General features: G+C 42.9%; 1 protein-coding gene across 2 annotated transcripts in view; it reads left to right on the forward strand.

Moving 5' to 3' along the window:
* Positions 1-13,384, forward strand: part of CAP2 (cyclase associated actin cytoskeleton regulatory protein 2) — a 186,158-nt gene extending 172,774 nt beyond the window's left edge. For both annotated transcript variants that reach the window (XM_004382980.1, XM_012557453.1), the window contains 4 exons: positions 427-550; positions 638-720; positions 7,149-7,289; positions 13,301-13,384. In XM_004382980.1, coding sequence (XP_004383037.1) covers positions 427-550; positions 638-720; positions 7,149-7,289; positions 13,301-13,384 — 432 coding nt within the window. The remainder of the gene's footprint in view (positions 1-426; positions 551-637; positions 721-7,148; positions 7,290-13,300) is intronic.
* The last annotated feature ends 768 nt before the right edge of the window (positions 13,385-14,152 follow it).

Consider the following 14,152-nt stretch of genomic DNA (forward strand, 5'->3'; position numbering starts at 1 on the left):
TCCCTGGAAGGGGCCTGAAAATACATGGTACTTAGACCCCTGTGTGATCCTCCACCAGCCTATTTGCCCCACTCCTACTAGACAGAGCAGATTGTGCCGCAGCATGATTGACTCCAGACTCAGCCTCCAGGTCTCAACCCAAAGCTCTCACATCCCCGCCTACCCCTACCCATTAGCCAGGGCTCCTGACACCTGTCCATTTGAAGATTGACCCTGACCTCCTACCAGTGATTGTATCTATTTCTGCCATTACAATGACAAGGTAAGACCTGTGGTTTAGTCTGTCTAAGAAAATGGTTCCTCAAGAAAGGAAACACTGAAAGGCTGTAAGTAATACTGAGCTCCATAATACACAGTAATTTCAGTACGTGGTGGATTCAGTCCATCTCTATATATTCTCATACTGGGCATATGTTTCCATTGTAGGAATACCAAGAGGACAGGAATGACCTTATGATCACAGACGCTGAATTGAAACAAGTGGCTTACATTTTCAAATGCAACAAGTCTACTCTACAGATGAAAGGAAAAATCAACTCCGTCACCATTGGTAGGGCAGAACTAGGCTCTGTCCTTCCTGTGAGATATTTTGTACAAACGTGTGCAGTGTATTTAATGGAGGTTTTTTTTTTCCTAGACAACTGTAAGAAGTTTGGCCTTGTGTTTGACAGCGTGGTGGGCATTGTGGAAGTGATCAATGCCAAGGACATTTACATTCAGGTAAGCGGCCCTGACGGTCACGCTCCGCTCCCTCCAGCTGCTCTGCCTGCAGGGGGAGCCCCTGCTCCCCGCGTCCATCTAGAAGGCTGTTTCCTGTCCTTCAAGCTACCACTCTGTCATCCCCTCCTCTGCGAACCCCTATCTTACAGTTTCGTGTTACCACTTGCTGTTGAGTCGATCTGATGCATGGCACCGCCATGATGTGTGTCAGAGTAGAACTGTGCTCCACGGGGTTATCAGTGGCTAATTAGATTGCCAGGCCTTTCTTCTGAGTCACCCCCGGGTGGACTCAAACCTCCAGCCTTTCAGTTAGCAGCCGAGCGTGTTAACCGTTTGCACCACCCCAGGACTCCTCTTAGTGTCTGCTCCTCCTCTGCAGTTTCTTAAAACACATCCCGTTCTACACTGCGGTTATTTTTGCGTTGCTATTTCAAGGCTAGAAGTGGCGTCTAATTAACATTTATAGCCTCAGAACCTTGCACGTAGTAGGTGTCCGATAAATGTTTGATGAATGAGTGACTGGAATGAATGAATGAATAAAAATACAAAGAGGTTCTGCTAGCAGCACAACACCTTCCTGCAGAGATTGTTTTTTCCAAGAAAACGTGGTTCTGGGTAAGGTGGAGGAAAAGGTTTTCTAAAGAGTCAGTGAGATCATCAGAACTAGAAACCAAAATATAAGAGTGCATTGCATTTGCAAAATAGAAGAAAATCTGTGCTTCTGGAGCAATTCTGATTTAGTCAGACGGGATTTTACAGTACGCTAAAAGCTAGCGGACTTCTTAGCATCAGCCAATGATAACGTCTGTGTCTGACTGCAGGCTTTTCATACTGTTAATTACCCTTTGCTCTCTGACACCTCCTAACAATGTTTGCTAAGACTGGTTTTCTAGCTCTTTCCCTTTTGCTGTACCAGGTTCTTCAGCACCGCCGCTTCTCATTGGAGTACGTTCAGTGGTACATTTTCCATCTCACTGTCTCTTAGGTGTGGTTTGACATGTGTCCACTTAATGGAAATAGCCCTGAACTGAGCATCCTGAGACCTGGGCACTAGTGCCAACGGGCCGTCACCAGCTGTGTGCACTTGGGCAATTCACTTTATATCTGACCCTGACTTCCCTGTCCTGACACGTGAGAAGGCTGGCTAGGGGGGTTAAGGTTCTCTCCTGCCTAAATTCTAAGCGTTCTTGCCACAGTCTCTATGGATACATTTGTCTCTTTCACATAAATATTCAGTTCTTAACACTAAGGAAAGCAGTGCACAAGCCAGACAAAAATGCCTGCCCTCGTAAAGCTTAAATTCTGGCAACGCTCTCTCTCCATATAATATTTCTGACAACCACATTTACCCATTTATCCACACGTCTTGTTTCAAAGTATTATGCATGAAAATGTTAAGGAAATCAATCCTCATCAGAAAAAGTTCATTTCCTCAGAGACAGATATGTGCACAGAAGTCTAATAATGAGTCCATAATTTCTGAAGTCCTGTTTTGATGGTGAAGTTCCGATGTCAAGGGCCAAGCTTTCTTCTACTTTACTATATATATTTTTTTCACTTAAAAAAACTATAAATAGCAACAGTGACGTAATATTCTATGGCAGAGATGAGAGTACATAGTTAGCCATAATTATGTAATTGTAGCACATTATAGTTGAAAAGTATCTTGGAAATAATTTAACCTAACCCCTCCCTCTTCATTTTTGAGAGTTTATTTCAAGTTCCGTTTTATTCTTACAGAACTGGGTTGAATAGCATTGATGAAACAATATATAAAGTTAGTATCATTTAAGGTAAATACATCACATTCAAAAATAAAAAACAGACGAATTAAATATAAGACATAAAACCATACAAAAACTAGAAGAAAATAGTTCTAAATAGTCATCGAATTTCTAGAAGGAAAAAAAATTCTAAATTCAGAAGTAATAGAGGAGATCATTTTAAAAGATAGAATTTTAAATGTGAGAATTCTGTGAGATACCCATGATATCTTGCTAAGAAGAAAGAACAGTCTTATACCGTTATGTGGAGCATGACTTTATTTTTCTAAATATACACATATATGAACATAGATATACACACAGACCAATCTATACCTGATAATCCTAGAAAAAAGTCAGAAAAGATATGCTACATTCTGTAACCAGATTAAGGTTATCTATCAATTTCCCATGGCAATATTCATACCTTATTATGAAACATCAGAAGAATTCCCATTAAAGTCAGGAACAAGACAAAAATTTCCTGTCACTGCTTCTGTTCAATAATGTATTAGAGGTTATAAACTATACAATAAGACAAGAAAAAGAATTGAGAGATAAAGGACTGGAAAGAGAAGAAAGAAAAAAGTCCTTATTTGCCAACAAAACAATTGCCTTTATAAAAAACCCAGGAGATTCAACAGACAAACTATAAAACTGAAGGAAGATTCAACCAGGTGCTTGGATAAAATATCAACATACAAAAATCAATAGCATTTTAATACCACAAATAAATATCACAAAATGTCATCAAAATAAGATTAAAAAACTATAAGGTATCTAGGAAAAAATTAAAACATACACAAGATATTCATAAAGAAAAAAGATGTAAACAAATGGACAGGAAGACATCAATATCAGTTGTTCCCATTTATTTAATCTGTAAATTTAATAAAATTTGGCTCAAAATCTCAACAGGTTTTTCATGAAAATGGTCTTAAAATTCATTTGGAAGACAAATGGACAAAAATAGATAAAACAATTTTGAAAAAGATGAACAAGGTGAAGGGACTTGCTGACCAAATATTAAGAGTTATTTTAAACTGTGATATTGCTGGGGGGAGGGAGGATACAAAAATAGATTAATGAACTAGAATAGAAAGCCCTGATATACTGAATAAATTTTACAACAATTGATTATCTATGTGGGGAAAAAATATTGAATTCCTATCTCACACCATACATAAAAGTAAAGCCGTAAATGTGAAAAGAAATACTTTTCAACTTTGAGGAGAAAATATAGAAGACTATCTTTATGATTTTGGATAGGGAAGAAATTAATTCTGCTTAAAAAGCATAAACTATAAAGAAAAGAACTGATGAATCTGACCTCATTGAAATCAAAATTATATATTCAACAAAAGACATCAGATGCAAACCCAAAGACAAGCCATGGATTTAAGAAATTATTGCAATGCAGATAATCAAAATGGATTACTGTCCAGAATGTGTAAAGAACTTAAATCAATCGAAAAAAGACTAACAACTCGTTAGGGAAAATGGGCAAAAAATAGTAAGGCAATTCACAGAAACTGAATTGATTGATGAATATATGAAAATCTACCTAACCTGCCTAATAGTAGAAGTGGAAATTAATACCACAATTAGCTATAATTTTTCACATTCCTCAATTTTGTATACAAGCTGTCCTCACTTTGCAAGGAGCCATGTTTTCTGAAACTCATGTGTATTGGGCCTGGACACAGTAAGAGACAGAAAGCAGATTAGTGGTTGCCTGGGGGTGAGAACGAGGATTGACTGTAAATGGGCGTTAGGAGTATTTTGGGGATGATGGAAATGTTCTAAAACTGAATTGTAGATGAGCTTACACAACTCCGCATTACTAAATATCACTGAATTGTACACTGAAAATGGATGAAGTTTTTGGTTTGAATAATTTATTTCAGTTAATGCTGTTAAAGCAAAAAAGATGGAAGGTTAAAAGAAAAAGGGGGCATGGACAAAGAGTTCATATGATTTGACCCAGTAATTCTATTTCTGGCAAACTGTCCTTGGAAAATAGTACAACTTATGCGAAAGAAAAGAGACTAAGATATTCAAAAGTTTTTTTTTTTTTTACTTTTGTATGGAAAAATAAATCCACAAAAAACAGAATTGATACAGAAACATTTAAAAATGCTAGAGCATTCACCAGGAGCCCTGGCGGCGCAGTGGTTAAGAGTGCAAGCTGCAAACCGAAAGGTCGGCAGTTAGAATCCACCAACTGCTCTTTGGAAACCCTATGGGGCAGTTCTACTCAGTCCTATAGGGTCGCTATGAGTCGGAATTGACTCGACGGCAGTGAGTTCTTGTTTAGAGCATTGACCTGGACAAGGCCCCTCATCTCCTGTCACTCAGCAGAGGAGCTGCCCTTTGGCCCAGTTCTACCGATAAGAAAGAAACATTCTCTGTTGTCAAAGTGTTCCCAGACGGCCATTGTCGAGTGCTGTGGAGTCAGCTCTGACTCACAACGAGCCCGTGGGAGCTGCCCCTTAGGGGGTCCTAGGTGGTGATCTTTTTGGGAGCAGATCTCCAGGTCTTTTCATTCAGCAGAGCCACTGGTGAGTTTGAACCACCAACCTTTGGTTAGCAGCCAAGAACTTAACCATTGCACCACCAGGGCTCCTTGTTCACAGACTACCAGAGGAGAAAGACGTAGATAATCTACTGTAATGCAGTATCCGGGTTTGATTCCTGGCCAATGCCTCATGGGCAGCCACCACCTGCCCGTGGAGGCCTGCATGTTGCTATGATGCTGAACAGGTTTCAGTGGAGCTTCCAGACCAAGACAGACTGGTGATCTGCTTCCAAAAAACCAGTGAAAACCCAGTCGATCGCAACAGTCAGATCGGCAGCAGATCATGGTGGTGACACAGGGCTGGGCAGCGTTTAGTTCATTTGTGCTTGAGGTCATCGTGAGTCGGGGGCCGACTGGACAGCAGCGAGTAACAAGAGCAACGCACCATTGACCACAGTGCTGTGGAAATGACATCTTAATGTGCCAGGGCTATTTTTTTAATTCTGCTATTGCCTTTTCAAGTACGTACGGTATTTCAGTATTTTTTTACATAATATAGCAGCATGGACACAGAAATAAAATGCATTGGCACAATGCTCTTACCTTGTGTGGCCCCACTCTGTCTCATAAATGGATCAGCTAAAACTCACTGACAACATCTTTCTCTTTACTGGCCTGGTATTATAAATACAGTTCTGGCCAGTATGTAAATTCCTCTTCATCATTATAAAATAAGCAAATCCCGAAATGACCAACACATGACTGATGACACATTCTCTGTATACTATTATTATTCAATCCATGGCAGAGCCCTGCCACTTACTTGGCCTTAAACAACCTCTGCCTTTTTGGGCGCTGGGTCTCCATTCCAACTCAGCGTTCAGTTTCTAAGGAGAGAGGAGAAAACCCGTGGCGACCGGCTAGACTCCCCCAAGGAACGCTTCGCATCACCTGCACCATCAGAAGGCTTTGCTCCTCTGGTTTGCAATCCAGTCCTCTTTCTTCAGTGTGAAAGAGAAGCTCTCTTTATCAGCTCAATCACCATTACAAGAAGGTACATTATAGAGCTGTAATACGGTCGGTAGTGGGGGAAATAGTCTGCCCCTCTGGAGATCTGGGGGGACATCCATCTGAAAACCGATTGTTGGGAGAGAAATTTAAAACCCATCAGAATTTTTGTAGCACTTAGATATTTGTAAACAATACAAAAGATCTCCTCCTCTTGTGTATGGTCCTATCTACCTATATAATGAGCGGCCTGAACCAGTGTTGGCTCCCGAAATTAATACATTTCAAAATACCTAGACACACTGTCTCATTTAAGCCTCACATTCAACCAGTGAGATTTTTATCCAGCAGAGGACTTACGTGAAAAGAATTATACTGTTTCTTATTTATTCTTTTTACATTCGGAAAAAAAAATCTACTCCATTACAGAATAATTTATTTCCTCTTAAGTGACAAGATTTAGTGCCTGTTTTAATCCAATTTGCATAGAGACTGGTCCAAACTAAAATTTTAAGCAAATAAAAGCCAATGTGACTTGTTTCTTTTATCATGAAATCAGATATATGGTTGAAATCCACTCACAGGTTGTGAGGCTTTTTCTGAACGTTTAGCTGCTGTTTTCAAATCAATCCCTTTATTTTGTTTCGGGAAAGAAACCGTGAGATTTGAAAATCCCCTTGTGTGGTCCTTTCATTCTGTCCCCAAATGACACCCACCAATTCAGCCTGGAGAAGTTGCCATTAACCAGCCTTCTCAGCCCTGACCCAACTATTCCTAATGCCTGGCTAAGCCCAAGGTAAAGCCCACGTTAAAGGAATCAATGGATTGTACTGATTTGGGGACATTATCATTTCTGTTAAGAACCAGTTGCCCTCCAGTAGATTGTGACTCATGGCGAGCCCATGCGTGTCAGAGTAGAACTGTGCTCCGTAGGGTTGTCAGTGGCTGACCGTTAGATGAACAGCGCAATGGACTCAAATACACCAACGATCGGGAAGATGGCGCAGGACCAGGCAACGTTCCGTTCTGTTGGACGTAAGGTCACCATGAGTGGGCACCAACTCCATGGCAACTAACAACCAAGGATTTCTATTGTTTTGCTTTGCTCTCAGATTTTTTTTTTTCCTTCCTGATATCAGGTAATGGGGAAAGTGCCAACGATTTCCATTAATAAGACGGAAGGTTGCCACATATACCTCAGTGAAGATGCGCTGGACTGTGAGATTGTCAGTGCCAAGTCATCAGAAATGAACATCCTTATCCCTCAGGACGGTGACTATGTAAGTATATTTGAAAAGGCTCTGAAGGATTCTTCTTGAGCCTTCATTACTAACATCCGCAGAGACTGATGAACCAACTGCCAAGCTATGAGCTCTACTGATAGAATAGTTCACAGGCAGGGCAGGAATTTAGAGAATTGCCTTTCACACTCTCTTCTCCTGTGTGTTGCTTGATGGATTCCAGTCGCTCCTGGATCTGTGACTTGCAAGGCAGTTTACTAATAATTATCTCAGTGGGCTAGCTTTTATCCAGAAGTACCCCGTGCATCTGAGTTCACGTTATTTAGGACTCAGTATTTTCCTCCACTATGCTGCTTGCAGAGGAGGCAGGAACGCTGGTGGTGCAGTGGTTAAGTGCTCAGCTGCTAACCGAGAGATCAGCAGTTCGATCCTACCAACCGCTCCGCAGGAGAAAGACCTGGTGATCTGCTCCTGTAAGAGTATGGCCTTGGAAACCCTGCAAGGCAGTTTTACTCTGTCCTATAGGGTCGCTGTGAGTCGGAATCGACTCTTGGCGGTGGTTTGGTTTTTAGTCTTTTGCTGCTTGTGGTGTAGGCAAACGGGAGAGGGATGATAATAGACTGATTTGTGCAGGTATGTTTATGGCAGAGGTTCTCAGCCTTGGCATAAGAATCATCTGGGAAGCTTGAGAAAAATGCCAGCTCCCAACCCTGCACCTAGAGTTTGGATCCGGGAGGTTTGGAGTGGGGCCCAGGAATGTGTATTTTTAGGAGGCATCCTAGGTGACTCTAGTGCCAGCAGTCCACCAACAGCCCTTCTGAGAAACACTAGCCTAGCCTACGTGACCTCGCCACCCTTTATTTTCTTTGCCTCCATTCCTAAACAAAGTAGCTTCTGAAAGAAGCATGCAGATATTCTCACAAATGAAAAAGGAAGTACAAATAATAACACTTTCTTGATCAGGCAGTGTGGTGAAGCTGGAGAACTTACCAGTCGTTGCTTCTTGGAAGTAGGAAAGTAAATACAGAGATAATTCACTCTGATTCTAACTGCGCAGGGGCCCAGTGAACACGGGAGGATGGGAGAAAGCCTAACTGAGCAGGCAGACCTTGGGAGGGGACCCACATCAGCCTGCAAGTCCATCCCCAGCCCTCTGTACAGCTGTCGGCACGCAGGGAGACTTCCTCAGGCAGACAGCATGACTCCTGCCCCTTCTCTCCTCTCCCCACCTGTCAGAAAGTTCTTTAGCTCTGCAGAGCCCTTCGCCATCCTCAAAGTCATCATTCTAGTTTCAAAAACAGAACTCTGAAAGCACTGGACCATGCTTCACTACTAGGTGTGTGGTCAGCCCACCCTGAGCTAGAGAAGAGCATCTCTTAGGCTCTCTGCCTAGAAGACTCCTGAAGACCCGGCAATTCCACTCCTAGAGACAGACCCAAAAGACTTGAAAGCAGGGACTCAGATACTTGTACAACAGTGTTCATTGCAGCATTACTCACAACAGCCAAAAGGTGGAGACAACCCAACCGACCACCAACAGATGAATGGATAAACAAAATGTGGTATACCCATACAACGGAATAGTACTCAGCCATAAAGAGAAATGAATTTCTAATACATGCTACAACATAGATGAACTTTGAAACATTACACTGAGTAAAATAAGTCACTCACAAAAGGACAAAAAATGTATGACCCCACTTACATAAAATACCTAGACTTGGCAAATGCGTCGAGACAAAAGTTTATCAGGGGTTACCAGAGGGCGGGGGGAGGGGTGGGAATTGGGGTTATGACTTAATAGGTACTGAGTTTCTGCTAAAGGTGGTGGAAAACATTTGGAAATGGACAGTGGTATGGTTGCACAACATGGCAAATGTAACGAATGTCACTGAATTGTACCCTTAAAATTGGTGAAAATGGTAAATGTGTTGTTATATATATTTTACCACAATAAAAATTTTTTTAAAAAACCCTGCTGAAGAGCTGAAGCCAGTACAGGAGAAGAGCTTCAGAGCAAGAAAGCCAACAATTAGAGGGCTCTCTGGTCCTGGCAGCCGTTTAAGCAGAAGGCTCAGCTGCATGGGAATTGGACCTGCTAAGAAAGGCAGTGGGGTTTGGATGAGCATCCTGACCAATTAAGCTGGCATCTCTGGGAGTGACGCTCAGGATCTGTATTTTTTAGAGCTTCCCAGGTGATTCTCCTATGGAGCCAAGATGGAGATCCGCGGGCGTCAAACATGAGTCTAAGTCAAAGCCTGAGCTTTGATGCTGAAAAAGCAAAGTTTGACCTACAGACCATTACCTTGTGTCCTGAGCACACGGCCCTCTTCATGCATTTTCCAGTTGAGGTGGTAGGGAGAAATACAGAGGACGTCCTGCCACGGGGACTGGGATCTGGAAATGGACGGCAAGGATGGTTCATCCAGAAAGAAATCAGTCTCTCGGAGAGCTGCCATCATACTTCTGTCATCTCCAGGAAAGACTGGAAATGGCCGCGGTGCAGGGACTGTCAAAGAATGCCTTCGCTCCAGAGCATTCTCCACTTGGCCTGATGCTGAAGAACCAGAACCAAGCCCCCATTGACTCTCAAGAAGAGTCCCAGAAGGTATACCAGCTACCCACCTCTCCAACACACACACACACACACACACACACACACACACACACACACACACTAGGTTGTTAAAGACTCTGGCTTCTTTGCTTCTTTGCTTAGTCTTAAGATTTTCCACTGCAGATTTCACTCAAGGAGAATTCATTACTCACTACAGCAAGGGCCCTCCCTTTTAAAAAAAATAAATAAATTGCTTCTTCCAAAAGATGTCATTGGGGTCTACATCTGGGAAGATATATGCTCATGGGCGTAGTCCACTGAAACATCCCATCTCACCAGCGGATGAGAACAGCATCAGTTTATCGGACGCATTGGATTTCGACCAACACTGTACAATAAATCCACTGACGCCACAGCAGTCAGGGCCATGAAGGCTGCCCCTGGCTCTCCTTTTACATCCCCTTGTGAAATGACTAGAGAACCACTCTCTGGGGAAAGGGGAGATTCCACACGAGTTTTATTTTAGCTATTCTGTACCTTTCTGTGTGTGTGTGTACCAAAGGGAGGAGTAGGGTGGCCGTGTGCAGGGTAAAAAAATTATATGCAACTCTAAGCACATTTTTGTACTTCAGGTAGGCAGGTACCCAGTTGCTGTTGAGTCAGTTCTGCCTCATGACAACCCCACATGTGTCAGAGTAGAACTGTGCTCCACAGGGTTTTCAATGGCTGATTTTTCAGAAGTAGATCACCAGGCCTTTCTTCCAAGGCGCCTCTGTGTAAAGCCAAACCACCAGCTTTTCAGTCAGCAGCCGAGTGATGCACCACACCGGGTCTCCAGAGTAGCCAGGTAACACTAGGATAAAGCCTTGCTCCTCAAAGTGTGAGCAGGGCTTCTGCCGCCCCAGCTTTGCTTGTGTGCTTGTTCGCTGCAGAGCTGGTACCTCTTTTGTGAAGCGGCAGCTGAGGAGACTCTGGCGCTCACCATGGCTGACAAAAAAACCCCGGGAAGGAGGCAAGACTGAGAACAACTGAGAACAACAATCGTATTAACTTGCAGATGGCAGGGCAGGATAGTCCTGTGGTGCGGTTAAAGATGAAGAGGCGCGCACCTCTTAGTAAGTTAATGGAAGCCTATTATGAGCAAGGTTCGTCAACGGGCAGATGAGATCCCAGTCTGATGGGCAGCCAGCCAGTCAGTGAGACAGACACACGTGGCCAGTGGGACCTGGAGGCTGAAGATGCAGTTGATGTGTTCCAGCAGCAGACAGGTGTCTGCTAAGAAGACGCAAGCTACTACTTGACTCCAGAACTCTGTGCCTACAGACGGAGAATACACGCAATTAGAAAACCACATCCTGACTACCAGTATTGTTTTCTCTATTCTTTCACTGGCCCCTTCTCCATTCCTTTACTGTACATAAAGTAACTGGTATACGTGCACAAACATATTGCGTCTTTTTTTTTTTTAACTAAATGGCCAATGGTATGTTTTGATCGACATCAAATAGAGATGGGATGGGGAACAATCCTGGTTCTGCGAAAATACCCCCTTTCCCCATTAGTGGCATGCCCATTCAGCTCTTATCTGTATATTACAGTAAGTTATTTTGCTCTCACTGTTCAACAAAAAACGACATAAATAATCCTTGCATACCGCGTTCAACTGGAGAATTTTAATGGTTTTCCTTTATCACTGTAAAACCAAAGACAATTTTATAACTTTTTTTGTACGTAGCTGTTATATCTAGGGCCATCTGTCTTCCTAACCAGCCAACCCATTGCAGTTGAGTTAATTCCAACTCTTAGCGAACCTATAGGACAGAGTAGAACTACCTCATAGGGTTTCCAAGGAGCGGCTGGTGGATTCAAACTGCCAACCTTTGGTTAGCAGCCCAGTTCTTAACCACTGTGCCACCAGGGCTCCAATCTGTCTTGAAAAAACCTGTTAATACCCGTTGCCCCCGAGTCAATTCCAACTCATAGTGACCCTGTAAGGCACAGAACTGCCTCATAGGGTTTCCAAGGAGCAGCTGGTGGATTTGAACTGGTGACCTTTTAGTTAGCAGCCGAGTTCTTAACCACTGTGCCACCAGGGCTCCCTTTTTTAACCCTTTGCTGGGTTAAGTATAACCAAACCAAACCCGTTACCATCGAGTCGATTCTGACTCATAGCGACCCTATATAGGAACTGCCCCATAGGGTTTCCCAGGAGCGCCTAGTGGATTCAAACTGCTGACTTTTTGGTTAGCAGCAGTAGCTCTTAACCACTGTGCCACCAGGGCTCGGACCCATTACTGTCCAGTCGATTCCAACTATAGCGATGCCATGGGACAGAGTACAACTTCCTCGTAGGGTTTCCAAGGAGCGGCTGGAGGATTTGAACTGCCAACCTTTTGGTTAGCAGCCTGAGCTCTTAACCACTGTGCCACCAGAGCTCCCCTTTAAGTAGGGATAAACTGCTCTAAAAGAAATGAATCCTAGATACTTTCCCCCTTCAAGTCAAGCATCTTGCCGTTTAAATAAACCTCTTGTTTTAAAAAAAAAAAATTGATCAGGGACCAACAGCCTCAACTCCACCTGGGAGCTTGCTGGAAATGCAGGTTCCCATTCCCTTCCCCAGACCTACTGAATCAGAATCGCACTTTATCAAGATGCCCAGGTGAGTCACGTGTGTGTTGGAGTTTGGTCGAGAGAGTGATGGTTAAGAGAGACCATCTAGGTTTGGATTCTGGCTTCTCTGTGTGTTAGTGATACCATCTTGGGCCAGTCTCTTGACCTTGCCAGACCTCTGTTTCCTGTAGATGGGGTCTCCATGAAGCCTAGCTCACAGGGTGGTTGCAGAGAGTTAACTGAGGTCATATATGCCCGGTGCTTTAACGAATGCCTGGTTCTGAATACGTGCGGCACACAGCCACAGTCCTGATAGTACATGCTTTTGCAAAACAAAGAGTTAACTATGATATTTGTTTGTGCCTTTTCAGTCCATAGTGCTAAAAAATCTGCACGTTTTTGCAGACCCAACACAAGCATAGATATCGTACCTTTGGAATACACCGTTTCCATGTTTTTATTATCTTCCATATCCATATAGGAGCCCTGGTGGCACAGTGGTTAAGAGCGTGGCTGCTCACCAAAAGGTCAGCAGTTTGAGTCCACCAGCTGCTCCCTGGAAACCCTGTGGGCAGTTCTGCTCTGTCTTAGAGGGCCATTGTCAGTTGGAATCGACTCGACGGCAACGGGTTTGGTTTTTGTTTGTTTTATATTCATATAATATTCAAATTACTAATGCCCATGCACCAGGGTTTTGCTATAAGAGTTTTGTCCATTGCCAGTCTTCCCATGACACTGAAATGATTCCTGCAGGGAAGAACAGAGGCATCGCCACAATCTGGGTTTGGGTTCGATAAAATTTCCTTGCCCATCATAGGGCATCAAGCCCGCCTGTTTTCCACAGGAAGCCTCAGTCGTTTAAATGGCTTTGTTCTTCTTCCAGAGAGAATTTCCTGTTCCTGAACAGTTCAAGACGACGTGGAATGGATCCAAGCTGGTCACTGAACCTGCAGAAATTCTAGCCTAACCTCCAGTGACAGCGAATCCCGATTTCCTGAACCTCCCATATCCAGGAAGAAAAGGAAAAGCCGTGTGGAAGACTTAGAAGTCGCAGTGGCCCTTGCTGCCTTGGTGGGCTGCCAGGAATTCCGTGCTGGTGCCGTTCCTGGCACGCTGGCGTGGGCATTGTGAAGGATTTAGTGCTTCTTCATGGTTTGCCTTCATGTGTGATTTTAGTGCCACGTGACTTGTGAGCATTATAGATTTAAAGGTTAAAAAAAAAAAAGAATTCTGCTCCCCTCATATCATGAACACAGTAACAGGTAAAAATACTGCATGATTCACTTTTATGTTTACTTGCTAGTTGAAAAATAAAATCTTCGCGAGCCTAAGATGTACCTTTTTACCTTTTAGATAATTTCAGTATGATAGATAGTAACAGTGCACCCTGAAGAGTGTACAGTTTTTCGTATTTTTGATCACACGTTCACCTGTATCAGCATGAACACACTGTGAGCGTGGATACATATTTCAGCCCACATTGTTTTTTTAAAAAATAAGAACGTTCCGTATTAATGGTCAAATTTACTTTCTTGGTCCTTGGAAGACTATATTCTTTATAGTTACTTAAAACCAAAAATAAATTCTGATTAGTCATCGTAAATTTTTTTTTCTGCCATGTTGCGTGAAAAACTTTCATGCATAAAATTTTTATGCCAAAAAGTTGGTGGGAGGAAAGCCGTTTTCCTTGACATATTTATAATACCTCACAGTTTTCCCCTAAAGATCACGCTCA

The sequence above is a fragment of the Trichechus manatus genome, unplaced genomic scaffold, assembly GCF_000243295.1.
Source record: "Trichechus manatus latirostris isolate Lorelei unplaced genomic scaffold, TriManLat1.0 scaffold00103, whole genome shotgun sequence".
Taxonomy (NCBI): domain Eukaryota; kingdom Metazoa; phylum Chordata; class Mammalia; order Sirenia; family Trichechidae; genus Trichechus; species Trichechus manatus.